General features: G+C 38.1%; 1 protein-coding gene across 1 annotated transcript in view; it reads left to right on the forward strand.

The window, feature by feature from the left end:
• The window catches only part of CCDC18 (coiled-coil domain containing 18), a 39587-nt gene that overhangs the window by 20265 nt on the left and 2982 nt on the right, over positions 1 to 16340 (forward strand). The window contains exons 18-26 of the mRNA XM_054981637.1: positions 677 to 819; positions 2424 to 2587; positions 5599 to 5812; positions 7089 to 7188; positions 7341 to 7457; positions 8258 to 8401; positions 9280 to 9483; positions 10106 to 10243; positions 13593 to 13793. Coding sequence (XP_054837612.1) covers positions 677 to 819; positions 2424 to 2587; positions 5599 to 5812; positions 7089 to 7188; positions 7341 to 7457; positions 8258 to 8401; positions 9280 to 9483; positions 10106 to 10243; positions 13593 to 13793 — 1425 coding nt within the window. The remainder of the gene's footprint in view (positions 1 to 676; positions 820 to 2423; positions 2588 to 5598; positions 5813 to 7088; positions 7189 to 7340; positions 7458 to 8257; positions 8402 to 9279; positions 9484 to 10105; positions 10244 to 13592; positions 13794 to 16340) is intronic.

The following is a 16340-nucleotide window of genomic DNA, read 5'->3' on the forward strand; positions in this document are numbered from 1 at the left end:
AGACGCCTCTTGGACACACAGAACTATATCCCTGTCCATGTCAAGTAACGTCCCAAATATGTGCAGAACTGTGGAAATGGTCCTTTCTTTGTGTTGCAGCTAATGTGAATACTGTTAAGTGGTTGAGTGCCCCTCTCACTTCAGTGGGGCTTTTGGACTATGCCTGTAGCACAGAACAAAGTTTCATTTATACCTCTGGGACTTAATCCCATAATTGAGGGCCTGAGTTAGAGGTGCCATTCTATAGTCCTCAAGCCATTATTTCTAGAGCAATCTCATTATATGTCATGAAATTTCTCTACACTATCTGGTGTCTAGTGTAATTCTTCACAGTTCTGTGAGTTTGTTGCTCTTTTAACTAGAGAGAGTTAAATGTTCAATCTCTACATTTGAAATTATATTTGAAAGTAATGTGTCATGGTGTGGTACTCAGTTTTTAGTTAACCAGTTACATCATCTTAGAAGTATCATTTTAGGCATTTATGTTTGACTTCTGTTCTGTTGCATATACCTTTAAAACCAAAGGTGAAAGGTGAAAAATTGCATACCTTCCAATGTATTTCATAGCCAAAGGCTGCAATCTTATGGGAGTTAAGCCCCAACTGTGAGTAACCATGCTTAGTACTGTATTGTGTGGCATGTTAAATCTGTTATTAATAAAAACCTTTTTAAATAGTTATTAAAACTAGAGCAAGAGCTCCAGAAGCAAAAGGAAAATTTAGAAGAGGAGTTAAGAAAAACAAATGAGAAGCTCCATTTAGCCTCTGAGGAAAACGATTTGAAAAGACAAAAGGTGGCAGAACTTACCAGCACAATCAGGTATATACAGAATATTTTTCTATGGATATGTTCCTCAAAAACAACAAGTTTATTATATGGTCAACAAACCTTTAAGATATAAGCATTACAACAGACAGAACATGGCAAAAATTATTTCACATGGGGGTGGCGGGGGGACATTGCCAGTTCTTCAGTAATGTGTACTTCATCCTGAGCAAATGAAGGGTACCTAGCACAAGATCATTTAAAGAATCATTTAAAGAATGTGCTTATAGCACATCTTCAAGAATTGCTGATGTCAAAAGTGTTACAACGTGCTAGAGTAAAAGCTCTCCTATATTTTGGGATTTATTTATTTATTTCATATTTTTATTCCGCCCTCCCTGCGAGCAGGCTCAGAGTGGATAACAACATTAAATCAATTAAAACATTCCATATTAAACATTAAAAACATCATACAAAAATAGCAGCACTCTTTTTCCTGATGGCAGCATTACTTTACTTTAATGATACTGCTCATACAGCCTATTCAGCTCTGAGCAGCGCCACACTAGAATTAGAGTTAAAATAGGAAAAGTTTTTTAATATATAATCTGTATAGTATTAAAATTTAGCAAGTTTTTTCTTTGACTGATTGAGAGAGGAACTTGGCTACTGCTAAAGTAGTATTAAAATCCACCCCTGCTAAAAGGAGCTTCAAATTATCCTCTATACTTCCTGGGTCCTGGATATAGGGCTTGATCCATCTGTCTCTTGCCACATTTAGAATATTACATTCAAATAGACAGTGTTGAAGAGTATCTATTTGGCCAGAGCCACATTGGCAGAGTCGCTCAGCATAGGGAACCCTATTTAAATGTCCCAGCAACTCTCCTGATGGAATGGCGTTCAATCTGGCTAACATAAATAGTCATCGATAACGTGGAAATGTCAGGAAAGATGGCAGCATTACAATTAAGACAAATAATACAACAGTAAAACTGAAAATGGCAGCAGCTTAAAAAACAGTGGTGGGTAGCTCTCACAGGGAGGGAGGTAGATGTTGTATCCTCCAGCCAGCAGAGGCCCAACCTCAGCCATAATCCTGGCAGAACAACTCTGATATTTAAGGTATTGAAATATCTTGCACATTTCTTTGGTGTTGGAGATCTGAAGTCCAAGTTTAAAGGTGGGCAAAGTCTACATGCCAAGGCATATTTGTTTTGGTAATCTGTATCACAAAACCTTTGCTTTGTTAATGCCCAATTTTTCTCCAGATTGTCACACAGTAAAATGGGGGGAGGGGGGAATCCTGCATTGTTAATTTCTCTGGTTATAGCTTACTGTGTTCATTCAATCCATATTATGTTTGTTGATTTTTGAAATTGTGATTCTTTTCTTAAATGTAGTGTCTATTGAAGAAAGAGATTTCAGAATCAAACTATTAAACAAGTTATTTAAGTGTATGCTTGGTTCTAAAGGTCTGAATATCTTGGGAGGATTTTATTAGTCCAGACCCTTTTGTTATTAAACATACAAGTTTATGAATCGCTGAAGATCAAAAGATACATTGTAGATCTGCAGGAAATTGTATTTTGCAAGGACTGCACTTATTCAGAATGCTGTTACTTCGGTGGCTCGTTAATACTTAAAATTCTGTTCAGACAAATCAAAATGGAGATGGATCAGTGCAAAGATGAGCTAATAGACATGGAGCAAGAATTAGTGCACTTAAGAAGAGATAGTCATGCTAAAGCTATGCAACTGGGCCATTTGGAAATGGTACTGGAACAGAGACAATCAGAGCTGCGTAAAAAGACACAACAAGGTAATCCCTTAACTATGTTTTTTTATAATGCAGAAGTCCTATCAATTTCAGCATAGCTTGTTTGGAAATGTTTGTATCATATTATTTAGCTTTACCACACTGTTATAGAAATAAAACACACACAAGAAATATATCTGCAGTCCTTCTGCAGTTCTGATGTACATGAGTAGTATATATATCTGAAGCTTATCTGACTTCTTCATGATAAGGATTGCTTTGCTTAAAACCTCTTGCCTCACTGTCTTTAGCCCAACTCCATCCAAATGTACAGTTGTTCTTTCCATAGCTAATAGTTCTCTCAGATATACGTGAAAAGGGACAACTTTTATAAATTATAGCTGTAAATTAAATGGTGGCCATCAGGTGTTTTTTTGCTGTGACAGACTAACAGCCTAACATTTTCTACATCCGTTGGGCTTAGAATGGGGAAACTCTACTTAGGATGGCACTGTAAGACGTAAAACACCAAAACATGGTTTGGTGTTGCAGGATCAAGCCTCAGCCCAGGCACTCCTTCCTCCCCTTGTGCACTGCAGTTACCTCTCTTCCTTCCTTTAAAAATATATATATAAATTTTATTTTAAAAAGAGACAGAAATAACAGTTGAAAGTGCATAGAACCTTATACAAAGTACGTTAGACTACTTCACAGATAGTATGTATAATATGTAATAATCTGGACTGCATGAAAGATATAATCAAAATATATAAAATACTTTTATTCCTCTCCCTCACCTTCATAATAAAAAAAAGAAAAGTAAGAGGGTATGTAAACTCAGAGTATACATACGTGGTTAAACATTTTGTGATCTGTTTTAATATTTATTATATATTCTAAATTTGTTAGATTAGCCTACTATATGTATAATAAATTGGTCCAATCATGCAAAGGGAACAAAGAAATAATAAAGGCATAATAAGGCATATAAAAATGGTATATAGAAAAGATAGTTGATAATTACTGTAGGCTTGTTATGTAAAGAAAAAGAAGAAATTAAAAGAGAGAATTTTCTTTCTTTGGTCTGAATTTTAGCATCCTGTTCCCGTTTTAGACAGGACCTAATCATGAAAGAGAGAAATTCATAGCATAGTTAATAGAATTAGCCATAATTGTGGGTAACTGAGCATATACTTTGAGAGTATATGCTCTGTTACCCACAATTATGGCCAATTCTATTTGCTTCAATAATCCTTAAAATCTTAATAAAGAGGGCCTCCTGGATCAAAGCCGCCTTGAACCTTCATGTAGTCTTCACGGAAGCCCAAATGATTGCTTCTAGTTCCATTTCCAAGATTTGTTTTCCTCCATCTGCTCTTGATATAGGGTCTGCTTGTAATGCTTGTGATGATCCCGTTTACCTTTCTCTTTGTGGCTCCCTAGATTTCTTCCACTGTTTCTTAAGTTTTTTAAGTTCTTGAATAACTTGATTGGTTCCTTGAGTCCCCGATTTGTTTTTTGCAGTCCAAAAGGTGATTCAGATTTGGATTCCTGATACTTGGAAAATCCATTCGTCTGGTTGTTGTGTTGAAAATATGATGATTCCTTATCTTCTGGGCCTGGTTCTTGGGTCTCTTGATCCACTTGGCGTATCTGGGTTAAAGTATTTTCATAGTCTTGCTTTAATTCTATGAACAAACCTCCAATTTTGCTTGAGAGAGAAACAATTTTTTGAGATATTATATCTGTAAAATCCTCTGTGACCAGTTTAGCTTTGTCTTTTTTTCATAACTGCAACCATTTTTCTTCAGTTTAGTTCTTCCTTCTTCAGGCCAGTAAGTGGTGATAGCGTAGCATAAATGTTTTGTTTTTCAGTCAACTTGTAACACCCAAGTCCAGACTACGCAGTTGGAAAACAGTGTTCGACCATGTTTTTTCCACCTCAAAATATAGTTAGAAAGCATCTAACTTTAAATCTTTTAGGTCCTGCCTTTTAGGTAGTTTATAGTCAAAAATTGACCCAATGTTCAAATCTATTTGGAATCAGTTGTTTCATTTCTTCTTAAGTGAAGAGTAAAATAAAGCAGCTAAGGAAAATGAAAGCAAAGATAACATCCCAAACTGGCTGAATTACCAGATGCAATTAAAAAAATTCCGTAATTGTCTGTAAACATGCCAAGATGAAACAAAGTCCCAGTTATTTTTAAGTTTCAAAAACAAGATTAACTACCTCTTATTTGGTTGAATCAGTGCTGGGCTTGCATGTCTTTTATCTTGTGTCCGGAGATCAGAAATAAGGCACGAAAAATAAAGCGCAGTTGACAATTTCCTTCCTCTTAAAATAGGAGAGAAAAAAGAGAGGAAGTCCTAGCACAGTTAGGTAGTTAAGTTATATTTACAGAAGTCACAGGCTGGGTTATCTGGCTTTCAGCTGCCTCAGTTCTGCTTTGCAGATGGCCTTGCATCTTCGGGAGTCGAGGAGTATCTAACTCTCTAATTAAAGAGAGCCAAACAGCTCCCTGATCAATCTGATATCACACGCTGGGTGCTTCGCAATAAGAGACAAGTTTCAGACTAATTCTCCAGTCCTCCTTGGCTGTGATAGCCCTTAAAGCAGAAACTAGCAGGAGAGCTCATAAAAACGAGTCACTCAGTCAGCCACCATGTTGGGGGAGCATCTCCCACCTCACTTCCTTCCTGCATCATCTTGTATCAGGGCCAGTTTCTCCTGGCCTGGTACTTCATAGAAAGTCTTCCATTTTCCTTCTCAGAAAGTCTTAAGATATCAATAAGAGGGTAAAGTTAACCATCAAGAATACAAGCTCTGTTTTTATCTAAGAGCACTGTCTGGATTAGAAGATGCCCTTAGTTTATTATATCCAAAAATACAGCTTGATTACAGTGCAGTAAATGTGAAGATGATCAGTGGAGTCTAGTGTTCTAGTGTGTCTTCATTATTCTAGTTGACCATAGAACTTATCAGAAGAGTTGTATACTCTGATGTGCATGGGGAAAGGGTGTTTGTGTGAGCATTTTTTGCTGAACTTTCTTCCTACTCTCTGTATGCATGAAAGTGAAAATATTAGAAGAAAAATTACTTCAGAGTGAGATGCAGCAAAAGGAGGCTGTACAGAAAAGAGATGCACTAGAGACTGACTTGGAAAATGCCAACGAGGAACAAAAAACTACTTTGAGACAGCTAGAGGAACTTCAGGAAATGCTGAAAAAAGCACAAATGTCTCTGGAGGAAAAGTATGCTGCTATCCAGGATTTGTCAGAGGAATTAAGGTAAAGCAATTCCTATTACTGAACTGAGTTGATGTTGCAAACTAGTACATTTGAATATACGGTCATAAGTTTTTCTTTCAAACTCATGTGGCATTGACAGCTTGTGAAGCTATGTCTTGAAATACTTTATTATGTCTTTCTTTATATTCAAGCAGAAGAAATGTTCATACTTTGCAGGTGGTAGTGAGGAGCATCTCAAAATAAAATTATACAGTTCAGCTTTTTCTTCTCCCACTCATCTCCTTTTGCAGGAAAAGGCCTCATCCTGACAGGACCCTGTTAAGATCTCTTTAGAGAAAAAAAAGAACTGAATAAAGTGGGGTTAGGGTGGACAGAAGGACTTCTCCAGGTACTTCTATCAGTTCTTTCTGCCAGCTTCCCACTATGCTCAGCTGAAATAGTGTCAAAGGTCCATTCAGGATCTTTCATACTGCTTCTTCTGTGGCATGAAGAGTAAACCAGTGATGCACATTATAGAGAGAGTAAGTTCTGCAGTTCTTACCAGTAAAGCACATGCACACACAGGAACAGAAAAAATTGTAAGTAGGAACTGTGATGGAGCCAAGTGCACGCCTTACAGGGATCTTTTGTTTAACCTTTTTACTTCTGAGTTCCTCTGGAACTTTGGTATCAGTTGGTGAAACACTGCCTATTTCCTGGCATCATTGCATAGTTTTAATTGCTGAAACTTTAATAAGTAACAATAACTATTTTTCCCAGAAAAATATAATTGAGATAGAGACTGGCTGGCAGACATTTGTGGCATCTAGGGGTTGCCAATTGCCTGGAAGAAAAACGTCCTGTCCATTTAATGTTAATGGAATGTTATTTAGCTCTGTGCCATCAAAAATTTCCTGTCCCCATTTCCACATATTAAGCCTTCATTAAATGAACAGAACATTTTTTCCAAGTCTGTTGGAAGCCATCATTTCATCCAAGCTATTTATCTATGTAAACAATTAGGTTTTGGAACTATTCTACTAATTATGTGTTTAATAAGTGATGAGCAAAGGTTAAAAGGCTCTAATGGCCCACTCTTACACATGTTCACTTCCAAGCAAGTTCCACTGAGGTAGATGGGGCTTACACCCAAGTAAGCTTGCAAAGGATTTAAGCCTTACCTGACAGTTAGCCACACTAAACTCAGTAGGATTTATTTCTGAGTAAAACAAGGATTGGGTCAAGCTGTAAAAGGATGGAAATTGGTGACAGCCATCATTTTGATTCTCTGACCAAAAAGAACCTTATACCTTTTGTTTTTAAATGATCATTACAGGGAATGCAAGGATGACATTGAGGATAAAAAACAAGAGCTTATTGACATGGACCAGGCACTGAAAGAAAGGAACTGGGAGTTGAAACAAAGAGCAGCTCAGGTTAGAACTTCATTTGTTCATTAAGTATAATAAACCATTATTGATTACTGAGGGCTAAGAGGTCACTGATCTCAATCATGCATAGTTTCTTGGATGATACTTGCTATTCTTTGGGTGAATTGTCGTCTTTTTTGATGTTTTTGTGTTTTTAGGTTACACAGTTGGATATGACAATTCGTGAACACAGGGGAGAGATGGAACAAAAAATCATTAGATTAGAAGGCAATTTGGAGAAAGCTGAGTTGCAAATCAGGGACTGTAATAAACAGGTACTTTAATGGTTCAAAATACTTTAACCTTGAGAAAACAGAGGAACAAATGAAGCTGTATGAGAGCAAAAAAATGGAAGGAAGGGAACATTCTAGAACCACAATTAATGGCATCACTGTCAGTGTAATCCTAAGAACACTTTTGAGGGTGTCGGCCCCATTGAAAAATAGTAAAGAGTCCAGTAGCACCTTTAAGAATAACCAACTTTATTGTAGCATAAGCTTTGGAGAACTACAGCTCTCTTCGTCAGATGGATCTAAGCCCTACTGAATAGACCTGAGAGGTTCTGAGTAGGGATGCTTAGGGTTGCTCTCTGTATTGTTTTAAAAATAGCTTTATAATTGTAATGTAGAACTTGACTGTATTTGGAAATCGTGGTTTGTAATGAGAACATGCCAGAAAGTCCTTCCTTCATTTTAAACCAGGAAGTCTTTGTTCTTGAAACAAACTACAACTGGTCACGACATCTGAAGTGGACACAATTATTTGTTGTCTATAAACTAAAATTAAATATACCTCAGTTTGTTAGAGAATCCCATTTTGAACATCATGACAAACTGCATTTATTCTAAACCAGGAAGTCTCCAATCTCATCACTAAAGGAAAAGAGGGGGAGTCTAGAAGCACATCCCTAGTACATTCTTAGCACGAACAAACCATGTTTTGTGATAATCTGAACACAGTCCCCATGTGCAGCTCACCAGCTATACATGTTCAGCAAGAATTATGCTGTAGAGATTTTAACTACTGAAATGGATATTTTCTCAATCTCTCTCATGCTTTATGTCTCCATTAATAGGTTGAGAGTTTGGAGAGTAAACTACATAAGTCAAATGAAGAACTTCATCAGAAAGATTTTGACATACTCCAACAAGGTCAGGAAATAATTCAGCTTAAAAAAGAAATTGAAAGAAAACAGCAAAGAATAACAGATATTGAGAAAGTAAGACTTTCCTTGCATAAATATTTTTCTGATATTCATCGCCAAACTATATGAAAATGAAGAACAAGTTTAGTCTGAAGAAATACCTAAAATATTTAAATGTATGTTTCTTTTCATTCCACAATTCTCCCTTTAAAAGTCTCATTATTTGCTACAGAAAGAATAGAAGAGTCTGCATGATACAGAGAAAGGCAGTAAAAGGTTTCAAAATATATGAATGAATAAGTCAGTGGAGTTTCATGGATAACAGACCTGGGTTAATTCCATACAGAGGGTTTTTTTCCTCTGTCCCATATGTAAAGGGAAATTCCATGCAACTTCATGCACCTGAGCCTCATAGGGCTTGCCTCTTTGAACCAGATCAAAAGAAAACCTTTGATTATGCTCAAAGTAGGAACTGTGGGATGGCTGTGAGTGGAGTGGCCATGTGGATGTTCTGCCACAGCTAATACAAGGAGGAGGGGTAAAGCTCAATTCCACCTTCACGAAGGCAGAACTAAACTCTGTATGCGCACGTGTACCCACACACCTTTTTAGCCCTTTTTCACAGCTTATCCTCAATGTTAGTTTTACATTGTGGCTCAGGAAGGAAGGTTAAAAAAGGGTAAAGGGGGGCTTCCGGGCCACAAGCCCTGGCACAATTTTCATTGCAACAGAGGCAAATTGGAGAGATGGCAACAGCAGAGAGTGGCACAGAGATAAGACGTGTGGGTGCTCTTCCTGCTTGCTTCTATGCCACTTGCTGTTGCAGTAGACTCATATGTTTGCAGTCCCATGTAGAAGCATTCCTAACCCTGTATGACAACAGAAAGGGCAGTTAAAAACGACTAATGTTGATAGCTTCTTAATTTTGTTAATGTGTACCCTTTACATCATAGATAGTGAAAGAACGGGAAAAGTGTATTGCAGATCAGCACAAAGAAGTACTGGATTTAGGTCAGCAGTTGAGGCTGCAGCGTGAACAGATGAAGTGCATCCATGTGGAGCTACTGGAGAGTCGCCGTCAGCTGGCACAAGCTCAGAGAGAAGCAGATAGACTCTCTCATGAACTAGAAGAAATGAATCATCTCTCTCATGAAAAAGTAACCATAAGCTTTCATCGTATTTTCACATGACCATACTTGGCCCCAACTCAGGGTTGCTCCCGAGACCAGTTTCTTTCCATATTCAGTAAACATACAGCAGGTTGTTTACCACCTGATTATCATCTTGCTGCTGATTATCTGATTATCATCTGATTATCATTTTGCTGCTTACCTACAGAATATATACTGCACAAAAATGGTTGTGGGTCAGTCTCTTCTAAAGCAAATAAAAAATAAGGATAATGGAGTGAGGCTGCCCATCCGTTTACTAATACTGTCTATAACCCAGCAATATCATTTCCCAGTGGAGGGAGGGAGGCTGGTTTTCATAGCAAAAGATTTTTGCACCAGGCTTCTTTTTTGAGGAAAGCCCCTAAAGGATATCCTTGGAAGTATTCCCTTTGAAAATTGATGATTGTTTTTTGTGGCACTGTGGTACCATCTTGCTTGAAGCATATTGGGCAAATACTTACATGAAACAATAGAGATTTCCATTGCCTTTGCTTATAAATCCCTCCCACCCATATTTGGTTTGTTTGATTTAATAATCCAATATGGCAAAGTGGAGTAATACATAAAAAGATAAGTGATACTCTTTGTTGAATAACCTTTCTTTCAGGAAGCTCGTGCAAATTATTTGGCAGAAGAGCTGGGGGCAGCTCAGGCCCGGGAAGCTCAGTTAGAAGCAAGAATGCAGTCAGAGGCTAAGAGGCTCTCAGCAGAAATACGTTCACTAAAGGAGTCGTATAAATCAGAGGTAAAAAACCTATCATCCTTTCCATATATGAGAAATTGAACTCATATTCTCTTAGGGCTTTTAGAAGGTGCCCACAGGGATTTTCTCCTTTTGTTTCGAACACTGCAGACAGGAAACCAAAGCTTGTAAAACCTGTAATACATAAAAATTAATCTGTTTCTTTGAACCCCCACTTTTGAGGCTGAGGCTGAGTTTCCCCACCATTCCATATGTGTTAAACCTGAATAAGGATGACACAAAGAGACTGTGGCTACAAGAAGTAAAAGGCAGGCAAGAAAGAAATGGTCGCCTTCTTCAGTCCCTCACTCAAAAGACCTGCATTCACCAGCAGTGGACAGGCCACAGTTATGATCCTTGAGTAATCTCTTCAGTGCATCTTTTACCTTGAAAGTTTCTCCTCATCATTATTAGAATGTCCCACAAAAGAGCCTTCCTTGTTTATCATTTCTGTTTTGTAGAACTACCATTTTTGGTGCTGAGGCCTATCACAATAGATGAGGGGACATGAGAGCATGTGAGAGGGTTTGCCCCACTTCTCTCCACCACCACCAGATATATGGAGTAATTGTCACAACCCAAGTTCTGCCATTTTCCTCATTTACCAATGGCTTGGGACACTGGATTTGGATTCTGTGCGTGAGTGTGGGGAGCGTGCACTCCTAGCTCCCACCTTGCTTTCTCGTGTTTGCTATCCAACCCAGCCTAGTCAGAAGGTTGTAGTCTGTGTGAAAAAAGCAACCAGGCATGTAGGTGAGACTCTTTGAACACAGTCTGAGGTCTTAAAAGAGAAATATAGCACAACTTGACCCTCGAGAGTGCAAGTACATAGGGAAACGTGTATCAGAGCACTAATCAACTATTGCTTGCAGAGCTAAGAAAGAAAATAAAATATGTGAGACTAATCTAAGTTTTAGTCACAGATTTTACCTTAGCATACCCTGATTGAGCTAGACACAAGCCTGCTGGAACCAGAGGCTGGTCAGGGCAGATGCCGCTCTGTTCACTTCCTTCCTTGTTCCTGGTCCTGGCTTGAGCACTGGTAAATGAGTGTCCAGATCTTTTACCCACTTCTGCCACAGCTGAATGGTTGTCATGGACCACTCTGGTGTCATGTGAGTTGATAAGTTATCATCGGAGAAGGAGGACCACTGTCCTCAAACCCCACCTTGGCAGACTCCTCCTGTGAGGCAGGCCCCCCTCCGGGGCATCCCAAATGGACCTTGAGCCAGCACTGACAGAACTAATCCAGCAGGGCCCTCAAGCCAGGAGCTCCAGCATGGACCCATCTCCTGCCAGACCATCACAGCCTCCTTCAGAACCCCAGGAGCAGAGAAGGTGAAGGACTAGGGCAGAGACTGATTCTGGACTGCCTTTGGATTACATTGCCTGACTGTGGATTTTGATTCTGCTCTGTGACTCTTGAACCAATGTTATAGGACTGCATTGTGGCTCTGTGAATGTCATGGCAGTGGATTTTCATTCACCCAATCGAGTTTGGGGTATGATGCCCATGTGAGTCACTCAGCATTCTTTTCTCCAATCAAATTGGAGCACATATCTCCATCCTTTATTGCCCCACTCAGGTCATCCAAATAGCCATTTCTCTTTCTCATGGGAAAATGGGTATCTTCTTGGAGAAAACTCATCTCTGCTCAGCTGGCAATTTAAGCAGTTTATTACTCCCTTCCCTGGGAAAGTGTTCATCCCTGAGACTGGAGTCTTCTGGGTGTAATTCAAGGTATCTTGCACAACTCTGCCACAATAAAGCCTACTTCTGCCACCTCTGCACCTTGAACTTGAACACTGATGGTGCAAAGATTAGCTCGTCTTCTTGTTTAACTCACAAAAGAATCTTTCTTGTTATTAGCTTTCTGTTAGTTCATCCATATTTGCCTATATTTGATATTAGCCAACTCCTAAGCCCCCAGTTTTGTACAGTTTGAATTGACTCTTGAGTCCCTCTTGCATAATCAGGACAAACATCTGGCCCCCACCTCTGCCCCCTTCTGTTTCCAATTCCAGAAACAATAATCTTTTATTTCTGTACCCTGCCTATTTGTCTTAAAGCTGGAGACAAAATCATTCCCTAAAATAAGCTTTTTTTCTGGTTTGCTGAGATCACTTGTATCCTGATATTTCTTTAAGCTCCCCATTTGGCAGATGTTACATGACCCTCCCCATCCCCCATGGTTTTACAAGCTGCTCTGCTGTCTGCTTCTCTCATTAATGTTGAATTCTCCACTGGATATCCAGATTGGTCGCTCTCTCTCTCTCTCTCTCTCTCTCTCTCTCTCTCCCCCTCTCCCCCTCTCTCTCTCTCTCTCGGTTATAGGCATATGCGCTCTCTCCCTCTTGCCTTCCCCTGGCATCCTTGCTTTCTGTTTCTATGTCTGGGTGAAGTTATTTGCCAATTCACCTGATGCTTAGAACTACTTTGTTGTCCAGATCTGCCAATCCCCCCACCTCCACGCCCTTTGATAGTTTTATAATTTTCCTTTTAATAAGCTTTGCTTATGATGTAAATTCTGTAAGTTCTGTTAAATCTTCCAAGTTAACAGTAAGGATTTATCATCCATCTTAAAGATCCTTATTGCTGCAATGTGGGTTGTTGCTTGAATTAAGAGTGTATGGGTTTTTTTAAAAAAAATTAAGACTTAGATCTGGGAAAGCATCTAAGAGTACTGCTCCCTGGCACATTTGCTTTTAGACAGTGTTAAAATCCAAGACAGCAGCTCCTCAATTAAGAGCAGAGTAAGAAGCTGAGGATGAGAGAGAGATTCGCTGTCTTGAGCTTCTGAGCTTACTTTTGGTGAATATGGGATATACTGAAGAAGTAGGACTATATTAACCTATACATGTCAGCATATATATGCCATATATGCCTGACTACACATGGTATCATTCCTTTCCAAAATTACATATGGCTCCGTCTTGCTAGTATAAATGGGACATTCCTTGAATAGCAGTACTGGCTGAAATGAAAAATTCTGCCACATTTTCACTATTCAACAAGAAATTATCTGTATTTCTTAAGAATTTTTGAGTGAAGTTACCAAATTAAATATACTAAAACATTCAATAATTAGTTCAGTTGAAAAATAAACGAACGTTTTCAGAAGTTACTAGATTACCGTTGGCAGATAGAAGCTGTCATCATAAGGACACAGTATTTCATTTCTTAAAGTCAATAGTAACTTAAACATAGAATTCTGTAATTTAGATCTGATTAATGGGGGCATTAACAATAATAAGGTTGTTGGTGGCATAACTAAGTTTATAGGAGTAAAGAATGTAAGGTCAACTGAGAAAATTTAATGAGCTTTTCTTACTTATCCCTTGAAATCTTCAGAAACATGTACATGAAACAGAGCGGACAAAATGGCAGCAGTCTACAGAGTCTCAGGTGTCTAAATCTCATCATCTTAATGGACAACTGAAGCAGCTGGAGCTGGAGCTAGAAGATGCCCAAGGCACTGTCTGTAATCTACAACAGCAACTGGAGTCCCGAAATGTGTTGGTTCAAGCAGCAAATGAAGCCCTTCTACTCAAAGTAAGTTAACACAGAAGCACGTTACCTGGCACGCAAGTTGTAAGACTGATCAAGATGGGTAGCCATAGCAGTAGAAAAGAACAGTAGCACCTTTGAAGAAGTGAGCTGTGGCTCACAAAAGCTCATACACTACCACAAATTTTGTTAGTCTTATAGGTGCTTCTGGACTCTTGCTCATTTCTAAAGCTGTAAGACTAGTAGTTAATAAAATTAAACTACTTATCTGATGTTTGATGTGATACTCTTACTCTAACCTACCTCACAGGGTAGTTGTAAGGATAAAGTGGAAGAAAGAAGAATGATGTAAGCTGCTTTGGGTCTCCATTGGGGGAGTAAGGCAAAGTATAAATGAAAAATAAAATAAACAAACAAACAAACAGTAGTGGAGTGCTAAAGCTAAATAGAAATAAAGAGATTTACATAATTTATGATGTAGAGAACATCTGAGAGCCACTGTGGGCCCCAAAAGATTATTCCTAGGCCCTCCCTCAAACCAACCCCAAACTACATGACTTGCCAAGCTCCCTAGACCTACAAGATGACCAGGGATCCTTAGAATTTTGTCTGCCTAGTTCTCCCTTCTCCATGGCCCTGTGTAGAGATTATGAAATTAGGGGCAACATACAAGGTACACTTAGGGTGTCACCTTAAGAACACTTTCTTTTCTTTTTTTAATTAGTTTTTTATTAGTTTTTTAATACAAATCACAGGTATTGAAAAAAAGCATAACAAGTTATATGGAGGGGTAGACTGAGGGAATGGGGATAGGGTAAAAGGAAAAGAGGGGAAATGTCTTCATAATGATCTGTTCACAATAGCATCTAATAATTAGTATTCTTGTTAAGTGCATTATACTGTTTATAATAACGCATATAGTTCCTTTTATATTTTATAAAAAAAAGATGCTTCATCATTATTCATATTTGTTATCATTCCAGCAATAGAGTAGTCTCTACCATCCAGCAATCTCCTCAGTCTCTCATAGTCTTTATTATCTTCATCTGGGAAAAGCTTCTGTGCCCAACACATCCATCTTAAAAATTATAGGTGTCTATACTATAATATAAACTAATATATATATATGATCTAATAATATCTAACCACTATATGAAACCTTAGAAAATTGTCTGGAGCCTTACGCAATTACTCCCTCTATTACCAGCTTATTATATACTTTGCATTTTTTCTAACCTTTACTTGAAATAGTCTTACACATTTTACATCAATTATTTAAACATATAATAACCTCCCTAAAACCTTTTAAAAAGAGTACTCATTTACATTTAGCATCTTAATTCTTATCTTGGTTTTCTATTTTTTATTTCATTGTTCTACATCTTTCTCCTAGTTTACTTTTGGGGAGTACTTAATCTTATAATCTTTTACCTTTTTCATTCTTTACCTTAATGTAAATACATTTTTCTTATCATTTCATCCAAAGCATATCACACAAGTTATTATTATTCTTATATTGTTCCACCCTATATCGATTTTACCACTTTTCCCTATCAAAAGGATAGAATTCCTTCAATTAATTTTCAAAGTCTTCCTAGATCCCAACTTTATAATGTTCCATGAATATATATCTAGCCGTTTTCAAGACCTCGAGTTCAGCTATCGGTTGTCATCATTTCAACAAACTTAATGTTTACAAAGCTGGATGTCCTGGCTGTACTCTTTTCCTTTTTTCCCAATGTTTTCAGTTTGATTTTCGGTTTTTTTCCTTGATAGTTAAATTTTGAAGTTGATTTATTCAAATCCTTAAACAGGTATTGGTTAATGTAACTTGGACTGGCTTGAAATTAAAGTGTATAGCGTAGCAGATTATCTTCCAACTTGTGTTCCTTCACATCTTTCAAATGCTCCTCTGTCCTCTTCTTCATGCCTTTTCTTTGTTTTCCGGGTCCCTTTTGTAGTCTTTGCTTATTTGTTGATCTTTCTACATTCCATTGTTTTTCATATTTCCATTTAAGTTTTTGTTGACAAGCTATTACTTTATGTCTTTGTGTACCAGTCCCATTTCAAATCTGCTAGCTCTTGGATTTCTACAGGCTGCGATTGCTTGCCATTCATTATAACCTTCAGCTCTACAATTTCCATTTTCAAGTTTTCAACTTGGTTCATGACTTGATCGAATGTGCTGTTTACTTGATTCATAACTGATTGTATAGTCAGCTGTAGAGAATCCTGTAGCTCAGTTGTTTTTCTGTAGCATCCCCATCATCACTCTTTCTCCAGTAGATGTCAGTAGATGACCATAAATCCAATCTAGTAAGGTTAATCTTGATCAGAGTCAGCTCTGTGTACACAGTTCTTGTTTGGAGAGTTGCTATCTAACCCCACGATAAGAGGAAAGCGGGGGCCGGGACTCTCTCCAGAGGGAGAAAGACAGAAAGGACTTTCCTTTTTTTCAGTTTTTTCCTCTAAAGCAGTCCTTAAAACTTCATTTTCCTTGCACTCATATCTCAAATGCACCTAGGTCATTGATTCCATTACCCTTCTAGCACTCACTTTCACATTCGATGTGTGGAACAGATAACAGCAGAG

Source organism: Eublepharis macularius, chromosome 5, assembly GCF_028583425.1.
Source record: "Eublepharis macularius isolate TG4126 chromosome 5, MPM_Emac_v1.0, whole genome shotgun sequence".
Classification (NCBI taxonomy): Eukaryota; Metazoa; Chordata; class Lepidosauria; order Squamata; family Eublepharidae; genus Eublepharis; species Eublepharis macularius.